This window comes from Monocercomonoides exilis (genome assembly GCF_001643675.1).
Source record: "Monocercomonoides exilis strain PA203 chromosome Unknown scaffold71-172346, whole genome shotgun sequence".
Lineage (NCBI taxonomy): Eukaryota > Preaxostyla > Oxymonadida > Polymastigidae > Monocercomonoides > Monocercomonoides exilis.
Window position 1 is genome coordinate 1 of NW_027150616.1, and position 18,993 is coordinate 18,993.

At 35.5% G+C, this 18,993-nt stretch overlaps 6 protein-coding genes across 6 annotated transcripts; 4 read left to right on the forward strand and 2 right to left on the reverse strand.

Annotated features, from left to right (window-relative positions):
- Nucleotides 1-1,283: 1,283 nt before the first annotated feature.
- Nucleotides 1,284-1,790, forward strand: MONOS_12094c1 (uncharacterized protein; the record flags this gene model as incomplete). The annotated part of the gene is made up of 1 exon (XM_067864683.1): nt 1,284-1,790. One exon carries the CDS (start codon nt 1,284-1,286, stop codon nt 1,788-1,790), a length of 507 nt encoding a protein of 168 aa, XP_067718801.1.
- Nucleotides 1,791-5,075: 3,285 nt separating this feature from the next.
- MONOS_12095c1 (uncharacterized protein) lies at nt 5,076-6,710 on the forward strand (the record flags this gene model as incomplete). Its single annotated transcript, XM_067864685.1, has 2 exons — nt 5,076-5,298; nt 6,388-6,710. 2 exons carry the CDS (start codon nt 5,076-5,078, stop codon nt 6,708-6,710), a joined length of 546 nt encoding a protein of 181 aa, XP_067718802.1.
- Nucleotides 6,711-12,389: 5,679 nt separating this feature from the next.
- Nucleotides 12,390-13,283, forward strand: MONOS_16067 (uncharacterized protein; the record flags this gene model as incomplete). The annotated part of the gene is made up of 1 exon (XM_067868976.1): nt 12,390-13,283. One exon carries the CDS (start codon nt 12,390-12,392, stop codon nt 13,281-13,283), a length of 894 nt encoding a protein of 297 aa, XP_067718803.1.
- A 177-nt stretch (nt 13,284-13,460) lies between these two features.
- MONOS_16068 (putative Poxvirus D5 protein) lies at nt 13,461-14,309 on the forward strand (the record flags this gene model as incomplete). Its single annotated transcript, XM_067868977.1, has 1 exon — nt 13,461-14,309. One exon carries the CDS (start codon nt 13,461-13,463, stop codon nt 14,307-14,309), a length of 849 nt encoding a protein of 282 aa, XP_067718804.1.
- A 2,620-nt stretch (nt 14,310-16,929) lies between these two features.
- MONOS_18367 (uncharacterized protein) lies at nt 16,930-17,534 on the reverse strand (the record flags this gene model as incomplete). The annotated part of the gene is made up of 2 exons (XM_067871381.1): nt 16,930-17,231; nt 17,315-17,534. The coding sequence occupies 2 exons, from the start codon at nt 17,532-17,534 to the stop codon at nt 16,930-16,932; spliced, it is 522 nt and encodes a 173-aa protein (XP_067718805.1).
- Nucleotides 17,535-17,667: 133 nt separating this feature from the next.
- On the reverse strand, nt 17,668-17,928 carry MONOS_18368 (uncharacterized protein; the record flags this gene model as incomplete). The annotated part of the gene is made up of 2 exons (XM_067871382.1): nt 17,668-17,674; nt 17,735-17,928. The coding sequence occupies 2 exons, from the start codon at nt 17,926-17,928 to the stop codon at nt 17,668-17,670; spliced, it is 201 nt and encodes a 66-aa protein (XP_067718806.1).
- Between the last annotated feature and the right edge of the window lie 1,065 nt (nt 17,929-18,993).

Below are 18,993 nucleotides of genomic sequence, written 5' to 3' on the forward strand. Positions count from 1 at the left end.
GATTTTAAACCAAAAGCCATAACAATTTCATATTTCCATTCCTGATTTTTTGAAACACTCAAATATATACATTGTTTCATCATTGTTAAAGTTTGTATTTTTTCCTTTTCTTTTTCTTTTTAGCTTCATTGAATACTTTTAAAGTATTACATAAGCAAACTATTTCGATTTTTTAATCAAAATACTATTCTATTTCACTTTTCTAATACAAAAGACAAAAGCTCACAACAGGCAAAAAACTTTGTACCAACAATGAAAAGTGCTCAAACAATAAACATAATCTCAATGATGTTTACATTGTGAGTCCGATATTTCCAAAGATGATGAATTCTCTCCTGTTCCAATAACTGAAATCTTCTTTGATCCAATCTCAATAGTTGTTGCTTCGCTTTGATGCTTCCCTTCCATTAATGTGATTGCCAAACTAATCTGCACCTCACACATCTCAAACGCCTTCTTCACTGTCAGACACGGATATGTTTCATTTGCCCCACACAACTCAAAACTATCATTTCCATTCACCGAAACATATAACGTCTTGTCCTTCAGCCAATCCTTTTTGATGTTTGATCAAATGTCCAGGCACCTGCATTTGCATAATTGTGTGCATAGCACATTCTCTTGTCATCTGTGTTTGTGGTGTAGCATTCATAGAATGGATTTCCAGAATCCAAGTACAAATTGTTATTATCGTAATATATTGCATCGTGCCCATATGGTGTGGATGCAGATCTACACTTGCAATCGTGAAAAATAAGAAGAAGCAATATAGTTTATTATCCGGTGCCGTTTCTCGATTTGGATGCAAACATAATCCACCTCCATTGGATAATGCAAAACATGAAATAAACTGAATGGTACTCATTTTGAATTGTGTCGCAGGAACGGTAACGCAATACATCCCTCCACCAATCGTATTTGTGACTGAGCATGAAGTGAAACTGCAGTCAAACACACACGCACTCTCCCCTTCCCCATTTTCTGTTGGAATGCATCCTGACCCTGAAACACTAAAACTGTACAATCGTAAACCACCACCTTCGCTGTTAGCTTTGCAATTCTTAAATTCGCACCCACCGATCCGAACACATTCCAAAATCGAATAAGCATACATTCCTCCTCCGTAATGGTTTTGTGCTGTGCAAGCATTGAACACATTATTTTCGATATATACAGATTTGATTGTATGACATATAATCCCACCACCACGGCTGTACGCAAAACAATTATTAAACAGACAATGCGAAACTGAAAGTTCTCCAGAATTGAGATTGTACATGAAAATGGCCCCTCCACTCGATTTTCCATCCGTCCATGAATCACTTTCTCCTGTTGTCCTCGATCCACTCCATTCGCACCAAGTGAATGTATTCGTTCCATTTTCTGTTTCGTTTTGTCTCCCTGGAGTCAACTTTCTGTCTGAAGTTCCTTCACAAACAACATTTCTTGTCCTTCAGCATTTAATAAAAGAGGTGTTTGAAGCAGTCAGAGAAGCCAAGGGATTGTTGAGGGAAGTGACAATCCCGCCATCATACGTATCACAAACTGATGAGAATGAGCAACTATTCATCAAATATGTGGTTTGGGATGAGGAAGTGGTAGAAGGCGAACATGCGTCATTTGCTGTTGAGATGTTGAAAAACGTGAGTTGTGAGAAGGAAACAAGGGGAATGAAGACTCATGAGAATAATTGGCAAAAAGAGGAGAAGTGCAACTCACACACAAAAATACTATCTTCGACGCTGTCTTCTCTTCCTCTGCCTCTTGGAGCAATCTGGCAAAATATTTAATAAATTCAAAATCCTTCTTCCCGCCTCTTCCGCTGCTTCTCAAAGGGATATCCATAAGAGAAAAGCATCTTTTTCTTCAGTGCCACCAAATGGATACGGAACTCCAATGTTATTTGTCAACTGTTTTCCACAGAATCTCTTTTTCTTCTGTTGTCATTTCCTGTCTTCTTTCCAAATTCAATTTTCTCGCATATATTTTGAACACATGCAAGGGCTCCGGTATCAATAAAAAAACAGAAAAAATAAAGAAAAATTACAGACAACGAAAATAAATATATTTCAATATAAAAAAGATGAAATTAAAAAACAAAGTATTTTTATAAAAATAAAAATTAATAAATAAACTGTTCCTCTTTCTTTTTGCAATCTTCCTCTTCTCCTTCCTCTTCTTTTCCTGCCAGCCCCAGCCTATTCAGCATTGCTTTCCTCCGTTCTTCACCTCGCAAACAGACCTCCCAGCCCTGTCACTTCTCAATGCTTCCAATGCTATTTCGTGCTATCCTCTCATTGCGCCAGATCAATCTTCACTTTTGTCAATCATTTTCACAAAAAAGCACATATCTCTTTGAAAATAAAACCATAAACAAACAAACAAATAAACAAATAAACAAATAAATATCGAATTCACAAACGCAACATGTGTCAACATCCAGAAATGATAACTGCCCCCTTCCGCTTCCCTTCCCCTCCTCTTCCCTGTCCTTTCCGCTCAACTCTCCCTCCCCCAGCAAAGCACACGACCCACACCCTGACCATTTGCTTCATCGCAGCAACACCAAAACCCCAAGATGTCACCTCTCTCAGCCATCATTCACCCCATTTTTCTGCCATCTTCCTTTGCTCTTTCCTTCTCATCCCATCTGCTCCCCTCTCCTGCTGCCAATTTCCAACACTTCCACAGCCTTCATCTTTCTGTTGCCTCTTCGCCTTTTTCCCTCCTCCCTTTCATTCCTCTATTGATTTATTTCATTTTTTCATATGTAATTTTCCATTTTTCTCTCTTTCTCTCTCTAAAACATCACAATTCCCCAACCAACACTCTTCTGCTAGCATCCATTTCATTTGCAGTGTGCAACACTGCCCCCACCGTTACTGCCCGCAATACACATTATCCACAACAAATCACAAGAATCAAAAAAACATAGCAAACACATCCTAACAACCTGCTGAAAACAAAAGGCAAAACATCCTCATCTTCTAAAATTTTCTTTCCTCTTGTCCTCCCTTCATCTCCACAATTCTCCCCAAAAAAACACACAAAACAATCCCAATTATCGAATTTGCCAACAACCCAGACATCAAATCCCTTTCAAATTCAAAACACCCACAACCACCTCGCCGTAATGCAAATAACAGCCGTCATTGCACATCCACCGGCCTTTGCCTCAGTGCTCGGAGTGTACCGAGAAAAATACAATTTGTCTATTCCAGTCTTCAATTATGCATACGATCGTCACAATTTTGAAAAAAAAGAAAAAACTGAAAACTACCTTTGTAAATGGGAGGGCATCAGACAATAATATTTTATGGTGGATTTGCTGAATTATTGTTTTTGAAGGCGTCTTGTGCGACTGGGACTGGTGTTGAATTTGGAAAGACTTGAAGCGATTTTTGTACAAGAAAGGGGATGGAGCACCGATGCTTTGAAAATATTATATATATCACGGGATATATGTATTTCTGATAATTCTATATAATGTGAAGATATTTTCATCCGTATCCTTCCCAAGTCATGATTCGGACAATTTTATATTAAAAGTCAATTTATTTTTTTGAAGAGGACAATAGCAGGGAATCACACCAATATTACCTACAAACAGCAAATATTAAAACATGAGGATTTTTTAACGAAAAATTTCACAGTTATTTTTGATGCAATATGCAATGGGTCGAAATGCAACGAAAAACGAGTTTTAATGGAGCAGAAATTCATGGAGTCGGAAAATGCCAAATACAAAAAGGAAGTGTGACCAATTTTTCTGAAAAGGCTGCCTTTTTTAAAAGAGGAAGAGGACATTTTCAGAAAATTTGTTGGAGGGATTGGAGTGGATGCATTGAATGGAAAATGGAGACAAGTGGCTGAAACAAGAGATTGGCGGTTGTTGCTGGACGAATGGATTTTCTTGGGTTGATAAGGACAAGACAATATTTTTATGGACTGAGAAGAGTAGTGGAACTAAATTTGATTGCTTGGTTTGAGAGCGATAATGCAAGAAAAACAGGCAGTTCGGCGTAATACAAGCAGCTGGAGGCAAATGACAGGCAAAATGGATTTGAATCATTTTGCAATCGCCTTTGGCATTGTATCATCGAAGGGTTATCCATTGAAGCAGAGAACGAGGTTTTTTTTGAAGCAATCTTCGACAGAAAATATCCGACATTAAAGATCTTTAAATCCTCTTCTACACTTTCAGTCTCATCGTTTTCTTCATCTTCATCCCCTTCATCTACTTCATTTCCTTCATCGAATTCTTCTCTGTCATTATTTTCAAATGCATCTCCTCAACAAAGAAATTATATATTTTTTCACCCCTTCTTGGTCATTATCTTCTTCTTCTTCACCAAATCGTTTTGAAGGATATTTGTTGAAAGAGTTATTTGAGAAGAAGCAGAACAGGAGAATGGAAATAGGATGTTTTTTTGGAGAAGCAGAAGAGAAGCAAAGCTGTTGAATGAATGATGGAAGATGGAGATGAGGGAAATGGGTGCTTTTGCAGAAAGAAAAAAATGATCTAGAGAAGAAGAAAGAAGAAAGAAGAAGAACAGAAGCAATGAAGAATAGAGATTGTCAAAGGCATGAACACATAATTTTTTTGAATAAAAGAAATAACATTTTATCAAACTTTTCTAATATATATTTTTATTTGAAATTAGGATCTTTTTGGAAGAATATCTTCGTTGGTTAAAAGCGCGAGGGATGAGGAAAGATGGATTTTGAGGCGATCCCGGGAAGATGGCAGAAGGCAGGAAATGGAATGGGCATAGATGAGTGAGCAAAGGGAAACATATGAAATGTGTGGAAAAGATGGGATTTGCGAAATGGAAAAGGTATTTTGAAAAGGGGGAGGGGAAGCGATAAAAGATAGAGAGAAGAGAAATTGATGATAAGGCAGAAGGAGAAATTTGAGAAATAATTGAGAAGAAGAAGGCATTAATAAGAAAACAGATTGAAAACGGATGAAAGGCGAGGAAATGGAGGAAAAAGGAATTTGAAGATAGAATGTTTTGAGGAGCATTTGCAGAAGAGTGGGAAAAAGGGAAGAGGATGAAAAGTTTGTTGTGGGGATGGGGAAGGATATTGAGGCAGGGGCATTTGATGTGAGTGGGAGCATTGGGGCGTTGACAAACATCACATTGAAAGGATGGAGAAGAGGGGGAGAGATATACTCGGGAAGGCTGTTTGGAGGGAAGGGATATGGAGGGGAGAAGGGTGGAGATGAAGAGAAAGGAGGAGAAAGAGGAGAAGGAGGCAGAGGAAGAGGAAGAAAAGGAGATGGATATGGAGAAGGTATTGAAGGGAGTATTTCGGTGAGTGAATCACGATTCTCTTCTTTTTGTGTCTCATCAGCCCCATTCCTGTCATCCCCTTCAATACCCCTTGTATCCCTCTCCAAACTCACATTTTTCAACATCTCAACAGCAAATGATGCATGTTCACCTCCAACCACTGCATCAATCCAAACCTCTTGTTTTATGAACAGTTGTTCATTTTCGTCTGTTTGTGATGCATATGATGGCGGGATTGTTCCTTCTCTGAACAGCCCCTTGACTTCCTTATCTGTTTCGAACACATCATTCGTTGGATGTTGTCGGACAAGAAATGTTGTTTGTGAAGGAACTTCAGACAGAAAGTTGACTCCAGGGAGACAAAACGAAACAGAAAATGGAACGAATACATTCACTTGGTGCGAATGGAGTGGATCGAAAACAACAGGAGAAAGCGACTCGTATGCTGATGGAATATCGAGCGGAGGGGCCATCTGCATGTACAGTCAATCATCTGCCTCTGTGTCTGTTTCTCATTGTTCATTTAATGACTGCATGGCATATTATAATGGCGGGGGGATATTGTGCACAAATATAAGATCAGTGAACTTCGATAATAATTCATTTAATGCTTGCAACGCACAGTACCACGAAGGTGGAGGCGTATTCATTTATGCGATTTCATTGTGTGCTCGAATCAGCAGATGCAAGTTCCAGGATTGCAAAGCAGTTAATTATGGAGGAGGGCTTTATCTTAATAATTTTAATATTTCAGGAACCGGATGCATTGAAGCAGAAAATGAAGGAGGGGAGAGTGCGTGTGTGTTTGACTGCAGTTTCACTTCATGTTCGGTTACAAATTATTATGGTGGAGGCATGCGTTGTTACAATGTTCCTAATCAATTCAAAATGAGGAGCATTCAATTTATTTCATGTTCAGCATTAAGAGAGGGAGGAGGATTATTATTACAGCCAAATCGAGAAACAATACCAAATGATGGAATTCATTGTTATTTTTTGTTCTTCCATGAATGCAGCTGCAGGGATGCAAATAATCCACGTGGGCATGACGTTGAATATGTTGATTATTACAATCTGTATTTGGAATCAGGAAATCCATTTTATGAATGTTACACCACAAACACAGATGAGAAGAGGATCTGCTTTGCATACAATTATGCAATTGCAAATGTTTGGACATATGACGAAATATCAAAAAAGGATTGGCTGAAGAGAGGGATTCTCAATCGATTTGTGGCAGTGAGTGGAGGAAACGCAGAAGAGTTGTGTGGATTGGATGAGTCAAGTGCATGCAGAACCATTGGTGTTGCAGTTGAAAAGAGCGTGATTCAAGTGAGCCTGTCAGTCACGCTGATGGGAGGGGATCACACAAGCGAGACAACAACTATTGAGATTGGAACAAAAAAGATTTAAGTCATTGGGAAAAGAAGAGGATTCATCATCTTTGGAAATATCGGACTCACAATGGAAACATCATTGAGATGATGTTTATTGTTTGAGCACTTTTAATTGCCAGCACAAGATTTTGAACAAAACATTTCAAGGCAATGGCCATGTGGATCTGCATTCTGTGCTTTGGAAGATGTTGAGCACCTGAGCCAGGAAAGCACAGAATGAATGATCGTTTTTGTTTCTTGAAGTGCTGAATGGCGATGGGAAGAGGAGTGCTTTCCACTTAGATCTGAGCAATTGGTTGTCATGTTAATGCTGCTGAAACGTATTGACAGGCAAAAGGGGTTTGAAGCATATGAAGCGGAAGATGGCAGGTTAAAGGTGCCTTTGAGGAATTTACTTGAACGGTGATAAACAAATGAAGTGAGCCTTGGGGTTTGTTTGTTATTGGATGGAGAAAAGTATTGTTGGAAGAGAATAAGAGTGAAGCAGCGTTTGATTTGTTCATTAATTTTAGAAGAGTTTTCTTTTTTTTTTTTTTTTTTCAATTTTTGCAAAAATCAAATGTATTGCCATTTTTGAGATATTTTGTGCTTATTATTCTTTTTCTTGAGTAGTTCTGATGATAAATAAGTGTGCAAAAATTAAAATTGACGAGATAAAATGTTTTAGGGATAATATGAATTGGGTATTGGATATGGACAAGGAAATGGGGCATTTCAAACATTTTCATTGAAAAAAGTATCTGTGAAAAAGAATGAGAAAGAATTATTGCAATGAGCCCAAAATGGAGCCAAGAACAGAAAATATCGAGACACATCCAAACAGTTGTTTTAGAAAAATTCTTTATTCCAACTGTTCAGAGAGGATCAAGTCAAATGTGAAATTGAATTTTGTGTAAAACTCGAGAAACATTTTCAAATCATCAAAAAGAGTCAGTTCTGATATGTGAGGATTTTGAAACACAAAAAAAAGGTGACTTTATTTTTTCTCTATTATTATTTTTAAAACGACGATTTTCATTTTCATTTCCTTAATTTTTTGATTGTTTCTGAGGATTGTCAAAATGGTTCGAAGAGATGATGAAAAGAGAAAAAAAATGAAGATTTGGACAAGCGATGCAATCAATTCAGATTAAAAATACAACAGGAATTAAATAATTTAAAACAGAGGTTTTCAACCTTGTTGGCTGTATCATGATTCAATTATCATCCAAATCACTTTCTTTTGGAAAACACAAAATTTTTCAAATTTTTTTAGAAAATGAAACTGAGTGATTTGTTTTCACATCATTCTTTTTCTTTCAAGAAATTTTAATTAAAGTATTGTTTTTATTTTTAACAAACGGATATGAAAAATAATGAAACAGCCTATTCTCAAGTTAATTATGTTCCGTTACATGTTTGTGGTGAATGCTTTATAATGAAAAACATGTTATTCTTTTTGAAACATCGCAAATGTTTGATTGACAAGTGGGAACACAAAACATCATTTGATCTATTTTGAAACAAACTCTTCAAACTGTTCAAAGACACAATAAAAATGAAGTGGTCTTGTCTGCATATTGAAACTCGTATTTTTATTTATTTTGATTGGACGGTTTAAAGAATTCAGTCTAAAATATCAAGTTTTGTTTAACTTGAAAGCAAAACATTTGTGACTTTCCAAAAAGAATAACATATTATTTTTATTTTTCGAGAAATATGGGTATTGTAATAGAGAGTGACAAAATATTGGAAAATTCTCGTTTTCTTCCAATAAAAAATTAACAAATTCGTATTTCTTCAAGAAAATACAAGATGCACATTTATGTGATAATCACAACAAAGTCAAACTTGATTCTCATTAATATTCTTTCTTCAATATTTATTTGTACAGATAAAGAATTGAAGAGAGACAAAAGTGAATTTTCATATCAAATTTCATTTTTTTTTCCACAATTGTATAAAAATTGGTTTTTAACATGAAATAAATGGTTTTTTTCTTAAAAAAACTTCTTCATATTGCATCATCCAAAACGTTATTTTTATTTCATCAAAACATTATTTCAACTGGATGAGCCAATTGACTTCAACTTAACTTGAAAATACAAGACAGTGAAATTAATCATTATAAGAAAAATCAAAGTCAATGATTTTCATTGGTATAAATGAAAACATTATCATTTGGGTGATTTTTTTCATATCAAATTTTTCAACCAAAAAATTCGATTTAAAAATTTATTTTTCATTATTTTTACGTGAACGCTGAATAGAAACAGAACGAATATCAGACTTATCTGTGTTACTAAAATAACAAACATCAATTTTTGTGACAATAGTTTCACGGTTAATTATTATATGAAAAACTTATTTTTAACAACAAAAATTGTGGATGATTATTTTCAAAGTCACAGATTTTTTATCAAACTTTTCGTTTAAAAAGTCTCTAAGAATATATGCATCTGAATTCTGAAAGTTAAAAACACAATTTTCAAATAGTTTTGTTGTGCACTCATTTCAAGCATAGGTTTTTGAAACAATTATTATTCATTTTTTATTAGAATTGAATACTTCTTGATAAAGACCAAAACCATCTGAAAAATTTGGACCCCCCAAAAAAGTTGTGATTTCAAAAATATTCACATTTATTCAGCGAATAATGAAAAATTATTATTCTTTTCCAAAAAACAACAATTTCGGAAATTAAAAAGTCAACAGGAAAAATTCAAAACATTTGGATATTACACGTTTTTTGAATAAAAAAAATTAATAAAACAAGATCTTCGTATGTTGGTGTTATCCTTTCAAAAAATGGGCACAAATGTTAAATTTTCTAATTAATTAAAATTTCCATGTTTTGATCAAATACTTGTTCATACTCACGAAACTACACAAAAATGAAAGTTATCACTTGATTAAATTATAACATTCATTATTAAGAAGATTTGCGAGCAGGAACAGAAATTTGATTAGGATATGAAAAATTTTTTTATATTATTAAGAATTAAACATCTGGGACAAAATTCTTGCATTTGTGAAAAAACATAGATTTGAACAAAACTTTTTCTGCAATAACAGCAAAAAAAATCTTTTATTCACTGTTAAAAAGTATGCAAAATTAAAATATTGAGAAGAATAAAAGAAAATATTGAGTGGAACAAAATTCAAAAAATAATAAAAATTTGTCCCATATGTGATTTTTCAAAAAAAAAAGACACACATATTTTTCAGGAAACAAAGCTCAAATAGAACCAACAAAAACCAAAAAATGTCTAAAAAGAACACTTTATTGGTTCCTAAATAAATTGAAAACAAGCAAAAATTGTTTTTCAAAATAAATACATTTGAAGATATTTGAGTGACTCGCAAAGTTTTGATGAAAATTTTAATCAAAAATTGATCATTATGCAGTTTGCAATACCACCAATAAAAACAGAAATTGTGATTTTTCTGGATGTGACATATGTTGAAGACTTCACTTGTTCATCTTTCTCGATGCATAAGTGATGCATTCCATTTTATCATCACCTTTGCGCGCACATTTTCTGGTTATGTTTGTTTATTGTATGAGATTTATCGAAATGTTTGCTTGCCTTTTTTCATTTCTTGGAATGGCAATTCTAGATTTTTTCGTGAACTGCCTTTGATGTGTGCTTTTATAAATATCTGTTATTTTGTCCATCCTCAGCGCATTCAGGGTTGGAGAATTATTGTTTAGCCAAATTGTTGAGTTCTGCACCTGACAGCCTGGAGTATTGTTTATGCAGCAACCAAAGTGCATTTACTGAATTGCATAAGGCGAGTGGGCGGGGTTGCAATAAGCACTTGCTTGCATTATGTGGGAGAAGGAGGAGGAAGAGAAATATTGGGGGATCTTGTGGGCAAAAGTGTCCGAGAAGGGAGAAGAGAGGAAAATAGGTGTATTTGAAGTTGGATTGCGAAAAGCGAATGTCGAAAGGTAAGAAAGTGGTGAAAGAGAGTCATTCAGCTAAGATGCATGGTCAGTTATTGGAACGTTTCAGCGGAATTTGCTGTCTGATTGAGTCCAGTGTATGGAGAATAGAAGAGGAATGAAATGGTATTTCTTTATTGTGGGGAAGTTAATGGAGCGAGTGAAAGATGAGATGCGTTATGAATTCGAGGGGAGAAAAGAGGCTAAAAAGGCGATTGGAGCACGCTCGCATTATGGACTGGCCTTTTTGTTTCCCGCTCATTTGGTTCAAATGACATCAAGATGAATGTGCACTTCGATTATTTTCAATAACATTATAAAGAGATATGGTATATCAGCTATTTATCCATCTCGATTAGGTCAATCAATATTATCGACTTATGAATATCTAGTGGTTGTTATCATCTTGTATAATAAGTTGAATAGGCAATGATAATAAGATAAAGATCGATGATTATTGCTGATATACTTAGGGGCTTCTAATGATTAGATATTCAGTGATGTTCTATAAAGATGGAGTAATTGATAGGTGTAATCGAGATATATCCATAGCTGATATACCATATCTCCAAGGAGAAGAATTAGCAAAAACATTAACTGGAAGATTAACAAAAGTTATGTTCAAGTTGGTAAATTAGTGGTGAAATTGTGTGTTATCGTTAGTGAATAACATGAGTTCGCAACGAAGTTGTTTAGGAGACTTCGTCTCCGTTGAACATGTGTCGAACATGTGTCGAACATGAGTTGAACATGAGTTGAGCATGTGTTGAACCTGTTTGTGTTATCGTTGATGAAATCGTAAATAAAAATAATTGATTTTGTTTTTTGTTTTATAGTAAATGGGTCGGAAGAAGATATACGCAACTGTGGAAGAAGCGAAAGAGGCTCAACAGAAACAAATTAAACAGTTTCAGGAAAAACGTAAGGAAGAAACTAAGTATTACAACGAACATGTAACTGAGAAACAGAAGAAATTGATTAAGATATTGAGGAGAAAGCTTATCGAAAGTGATGAGTTGTTGGATGAGTTGATGGAAAAAGTTAATAGTTGTTTGCCCGCACCGGGTTGATTGGGAAGTTAATGTGCAAATTGGTGGTATATAACAAGTGGCACACGTTCGTTGTACCGTTGATTGAATCAGACAGTAGTCACGATGACGTTATAGTTGATTGCCAACATCTATATTTTTGCTTGGAAAATGTGTCAATCGGTAGACCGGATACAGAATTGTAGCAATATCGAGATGCTGGGGGAAGGGAAATATTGGGTTAAATCTCCGTGCTGGAAGCGTAAACCGGTAAACCGGTAAACCGGATCTTTTAATTTCATCTGATAAGAGCTGCCAACATGCCATTTCTGCCAACATGAGCAATTTACCCCTAATTTACCATGATTTTGAGGGTTTTTATTTATTTTCGACTGAATCAACATTTTGCCACATTGCCACATGATATCGTTGATGGCACACGCCAGTTATATCGTTGGTGATACACATCAGTTATATTGTCAGTTGTTCCAAACAGATGTTTTGCCTGCACCAGGTCGATGGGGCAGGTCATGTGGGTGATGCTGTGGCTGGGAAATATTGAGTAAAATCTCCGAGCTTTTCACCTGCACTGGATGCACCGGGTGCACCGGGTCAAATATATTCTCCAAAATATGTGGGCAAATAGGCAAACTGGGCAAATAGGCAAAATATATTTAATGTAAAAATTAACTGTTATCGTTAATTTTCGAAATTAACTTCAACACCATCTTTCTCCGAAATGTTCATTTCAAAAATTATTCTGTTTCAAAAAAATTTTGTTTTTTTAATTTCTGTGAAATTGGCAACCATGAGCAACAGCATAACGGAAACAATCGGTAACAACAGCCAAACGGTTCAACTCCTAATTAGCATGGAAGAAAAATCATTGAATGAAAGAATTGTTTCAAACGTTGTTGATTTATTCAATTTTCAAAAGCATGATGGAGGCAGTGGCTCTGTTGTTACTGGAAGAGCAGTATTGGTAAACAAAGTGTCAAATTTAACTGTTATCGACATTGACATTAACAAATCTTTTGACGACGATTCCAAACAATCTATAAGATCAAACATATTAAACAAACTTGACGAAGACGATGTTGTTGTTCAAACAGCTTCTGGGGGATTACACATTTATGCAAATACCGATGACTTTTACGCCAACTCCAACAGAATGATTAAATGTTACACTTGCGATGAATTTGATGGAGATATCATGACATCGTTGGACAAGAGCAAACGATCATTAATTGTATTACCAAACAGAAAAGTGCGTAAGGATCATCGATCAAAGACAAATGTTTATCAGCTTGTTAGAGGTTCGTTTGACTCAGCAATTACACGAAATGTTAATGATATATTGAACGATCTCTCATTGATACTGTATATAAAAACATCCGACGAAATAGATAATATTGTTAAATTAGACAACGACAATGACAATATCAGTGACGAATTAGCTAATGTTTTTGTCAACGTGTTGGAGTGTTTTGTCATACATAACGATGGGGGAAATATGCCAGTCAACAGAGAAGTCACGTTTTTCACACTGTTTCAAGCAATTAATTCATTATCGAATAAGCATATCGAATTAGCTCACGACAGAGCACAAATCAGTTTCAATTTGACAGTTTAGGCTCGTGAAAACTATTACACTGCAAAACAACGATACAGATGTTTGAGATCATCGCCATTTGTGTTTGTTAAGATGAATAATATTAGGAATAATAACTATTACACAAACGAGATATTGCCGTAACTGACAAACGATATCCATGTCGTTAAACTGTTAGATTTGTCAGATTCGTTTTCCATGACAGACATTCGACGAAAAGCTGAGACAAAACAATATAAAAACGCTGATGATGTTATCAGTGATTTGTCGAGAGTTATTCGATTTATTGAAACAGGGGCGATGTATATACAAAAAGATTTCAATATATTCGATAAACGTTGGGGGATAACATTTGTTACAGACACAAATATGACACGTAACTTAAAGATGATTAAACTGTGGAAAACTGAACATCAAACAACAACAGCATATGACATTCTACTGTCTTGTTTGTCGAAACTGACATTGCAGGGTGTAATGTTTAACGCAAAAGATACAGCTAATGAATTCTCGATATTTCAAGGTTTCAAGTACAATTTACGGGAACATGTCGATATGGAAACAATCTCAATGTTTCTGGACTTTGTTCGTGAGGTAATTGCTGATTCTAACAACGATGTATATGAATATGTTATTAACTGGATTGCCAACATTGTTCAACATCCTGGAATAAAAAATGAAACAGCATTGATATTGAAAGGTATTCAAGGAATTGGGAAAAACAGATTCACTGATGTTATATCTGAACTATTCGCTGGTTATTCCAGTCGAAATGTCACAGAAGTTGGAGAATTGACTGGAAACTTCAACTCTGTTGTTGAAAGCAAAATGTTGATTGTATTGAATGAACTGAAAAATTGTGGAGACGACAGACTGGCAAATTTCAATGCGTTGAAGTCTGTAATAACAGAAAACATTATTAGAATAAACGAGAAGAATCAACCTCGAAGAACCGCTGAGAATGTTGCTAATTTTATATTTGTGACAAACCACTCATTTCCAGTAAAGATTGAAACAGGCGATCGAAGATATGTTGTTCTTGCATGAAATGGTAAATACAAGAACAATTTCGATTATTTCAAACAGCTATGTTCTTCATTTACGACAGAGTTTTATGATTATTTGCTCACATATTTGATGAACAAAGACCTTTCATCATTTAACGTTAGATTAATGCCGATGACAGAGGCTAAAATCGATATTAATGAAGTAAGAAAAAGTCCGTTGGAAATGTGGATTTGTAATCATCACGACGAGCTATGTGTTGGAATGAATTGTACAGAAGCTCTCCTCTGCAAACCTGTTGTAATAAAAGAAAGGAACTTCCAAATGCAACTGAAAGATGAATGTGAACGTAAACAGAACTCAATTATTGGAACACGTTTTTGGTATTAAATATTGAAAGTTGAGTGCAAACTGTCGCACAAACATATTGTATCTGACGATGAGGATAATCAATAGAAACAGAAATGTTACTGTTATATTTTTTCACGTTTTTCCGATTTGCCCAGTTTGCCTATTTGCCCACATATTTTGGAGAATATATTTGACCCGGTGCACCCGGTGCATCCAGTGCAGGTGAAAAGCTCGGAGATTTTACTCAATATTTCCCAGCCACAGCATCACCCACATGACCTGCCCCATCGACCTGGTGCAGGCAAAACATCTGTTTGGAACAACTGACAATATAACTGATGTGTATCACCAACGATATAACTGGCGTGTGCCATCAACGATATCATGTGGCAATGTGGCAAAATGTTGATTCAGTCGAAAATAAATAAAAACCCTCAAAATCATGGTAAATTAGGGGTAAATTGCTCATGTTGGCAGAAATGGCATGTTGGCAGCTCTTATCAGATGAAATTAAAAGATCCGGTTTACCGGTTTACCGGTTTACGCTTCCAGCACGGAGATTTAACCCAATATTTCCCTTCCCCCAGCATCTCGATATTGCTACAATTCTGTATCCGGTCTACCGATTGACACATTTTCCAAGCAAAAATATAGATGTTGGCAATCAACTATAACGTCATCGTGACTACTGTCTGATTCAATCAACGGTACAACGAACGTGTGCCACTTGTTATATACCACCAATTTGCACATTAACTTCCCAATCAACCCGGTGCGGGCAAACAACTATTAACTTTTTCCATCAACTCATCCAACAACTCATCACTTTCGATAAGCTTTCTCCTCAATATCTTAATCAATTTCTTCTGTTTCTCAGTTACATGTTCGTTGTAATACTTAGTTTCTTCCTTACGTTTTTCCTGAAACTGTTTAATTTGTTTCTGTTGAGCCTCTTTCGCTTCTTCCACAGTTGCGTATATCTTCTTCCGACCCATTTACTATAAAACAAAAAACAAAATCAATTATTTTTATTTACGATTTCATCAACGATAACACAAACAGGTTCAACACATGCTCAACTCATGTTCAACTCATGTTCGACACATGTTCGACACATGTTCAACGGAGACGAAGTCTCCTAAACAACTTCGTTGCGAACTCATGTTATTCACTAACGATAACACACAATTTCACCACTAATTTACCAACTTGAACATAACTTTTGTTAATCTTCCAGTTAATGTTTTTGCTAATTCTTCTCCTTGGAGATATGGTATATCAGCTATGGATATATCTCGATTACACCTATCAATTACTCCATCTTTATAGAACATCACTGAATATCTAATCATTAGAAGCCCCTAAGTATATCAGCAATAATCATCGATCTTTATCTTATTATCATTGCCTATTCAACTTATTATACAAGATGATAACAACCACTAGATATTCATAAGTCGATAATATTGATTGACCTAATCGAGATGGATAAATAGCTGATATACCATATCTCTTCATTATTATCTTCTCCAACTTCATCTTTATCAGCAGCACAAAGAAAAAAATTAAAAAGATGAGATCAAACGAAAATTCGAAAAAATTGCAATTCTGTTTAATCGTTTTCATGTTTGTGTGTTTTCCATGTTTTTATTTTTTTTAAAAAAATGACTTTGTTAAACAATTTGAATTGATTTATTTACCAATTTCTTTCAGTTTTCTTTGTTTGGAAAAGCATTTTTTATATGATTTGATTTTTTTATTTTTTATTAAATATATTTATTTTTATTTTTTTATTTTTGCTTCACTTCATTTTGATGGCTTTTTGAATTTTCTCGAAACACTCCATTTTTGTGTAAAAAAGAAAATCTTTTGCATTTCTTTCTCTTTGTTTCATCCTTTCTTCCTCGCTTGATTGTCTGCCCTTTTTCTTTTTTCACTTTTCCTATTGCTCGTTCCTTTATTTGTTGTTTGTTCATTGGAATCAATACTGCAATTGCCCCTGCGAAAACCGTTTCTGTCTCTTTTTGCATGGAAGCGAGATGGGATTTGTCCAACACAGAGTGCTTCTCAACGGATGCAGTTTGCCTTTGAGCAAGGCAGTCAACTCCAAGCACGATTAACAAGAAAATTAATTGAAAAAAATGGAAAATAACAAAGATGAATGAAATCTACAAAAAGGAGCAATTGTGATTGCGCTTTTGCTTGTTTTGCCGAAAAAGAGAAATGCTGCAAAGCCTTCAAAAACGATGAAAGTGAAGTGCATAAAGCTTCATTTGATCAGCAATTTTGTCAATAATAGATGCATTGATAATTACTGCATTATAAGAGAAGAAAGCGCCAAATCATGATGAATGAGACACAGAGCAGACTCTTCATTCCCTTCTTCCGCCTTCTGCTCTGCCACCCTTCTCTCTTTATCTCTTATTCCTTTTTTGCCTTTTCGCTTTCTTTTCCCTTCCCTTCTTGTTCTCCAGTCTGCTGGCAAAGTTCTCTGAAAAAACGATAAACAAACCTCAATCTGAGCGCATCCAACTTCTGATCGAGCGATCTCTTCCAAAATGCCATCGATGGCTCTGTCTTTCATTAACCCTTCAATTTCTATCAATCTGCCATCTGTTGCTCCATAGAACAAAACAAATCCATTCCTTCCCCATTCCTCTCTTGTTATCCTTCGCTGCTCCAATTGCCCCAGCAACCCTGATGATATACTCTGAATATTCCTTGCTCCACAATGCGCATGAGCACAAGAAAGACTCCAATGCTCGCAGCCATCTCTTCAAAAGAATCTCTTTTTCTCATTATCTTCTTTCTTCTTCTTCTCTCTCTCTCCCTCTCATCCAATTCCTTTGTTGCCTCCTTCCCAAAATCAGGCTCATTCAAGGTGACTGTTTCCAATGATCCATCGCAGATAAACATGGCTAATCAAAAACTCCCAAGCTGATCGAAACTCACAAGCCCAGCCAGATTGTTGTGCTCTGGAAGATACTCCATGATTCCCTCCAGCTCCTTCAGGGATCCTTCTCTTTCTGTCGTCTATTCCATATTTTCTCTATTTTCTGAAAAATAACAAAAATAACAATCAAAAAAATGTTTCAAACCCAATGTCATTGACACACCTCAAACTCAGCAAAGCCATATCCACTTCTGTTTGTATCTCCTCATAGTGCTCTCTCTTCAGCAAAGCTTTCGCAAGGCAAGGCACACAAATCGAAAGCAATCCAGGCGGGTAGTTTTGACTCAGAGAATCATGGCATTCGCAAAGATCAGTCACCTGCTTTTCCTTCTTTCTCTTCTTTCTCCTCAGTTTCATCAGCAATCATTCCTATCAACTTTTCTGTTCAACTCAGAAAAAATGAAAGCGACGATTAAGGATCCTCTTCATTATTTTATTACATCCACCAACCTTCAATATCACGACTGAATTTTCTGGTGAATATTTTCTTTTTCTCCATCTTTTTCTGCATTCTGTTGAGCAGCTCTGTCGCAAAAACGGATTGAAATTCATCAATATACATCCACTCCATAACATCCAAGGGGTTTTCTGTTTCTGCCCATCCTCCGCGAAATCTTCAAGCCCACAAAACAATTATTCATCAAAAATTCAATCAAAGAAAAATAATAATAAAAAAAAAAGAAATGAAATTGACAAAAAGTCCATTAAAATAATGTCTGCAGACCATAAACATCTATTTGTGCAATGTGCAGCCTGCATTTTTGGAAATGCACTGCAGCCAGAAAGAAATGCCATTTCGCCATTCACATTGAACGAGCCCACGCCTGAACAGAAGAAACAGGCAAATAAATACAATGTTATGCAATCACAAAAATAGCTGCGCTCGCGCCATCCTATTTACTGTTGGTATTTTTTGACTTGCATCCAGGAAGAAAAACAACGGTTTGTAACTTGAGTCTTTTTTGTAATGGATTCAATGATCATCAGATTTGAAAAAACGGAATATTCCATCACAGAATGAGAAATCCGTGAGGGAGCATGACCTGTAGAACTAGAAATATTATTTCCTGTGGAGGCAACAAGAAACGAGGCAATGCAATATTTTTGGAATTCTGACCTTTGATTGTTGGTAATTGGATGGCCAAGGGGAATACACCAATTTCATCAATAACACAAAAAGATATAATGTATGCAATTTATATTGTTCTATATGTTGTGAAGATATTTCCATCTGTATCCTCTCCAAAGTGCAGGAATCCGAATTATTGTTGAAATGGCCAATCTCAGCTTTGGAGAGCAATATGATGAGAATGGAGCAGATTATTATATAGGCATTGGGAAATAAATGAAGTTACGGAAGATATATGATTTTTATTTGGAACAAGAGGTGAAAACAAATTCAACTGATGTTTTATTGAATGA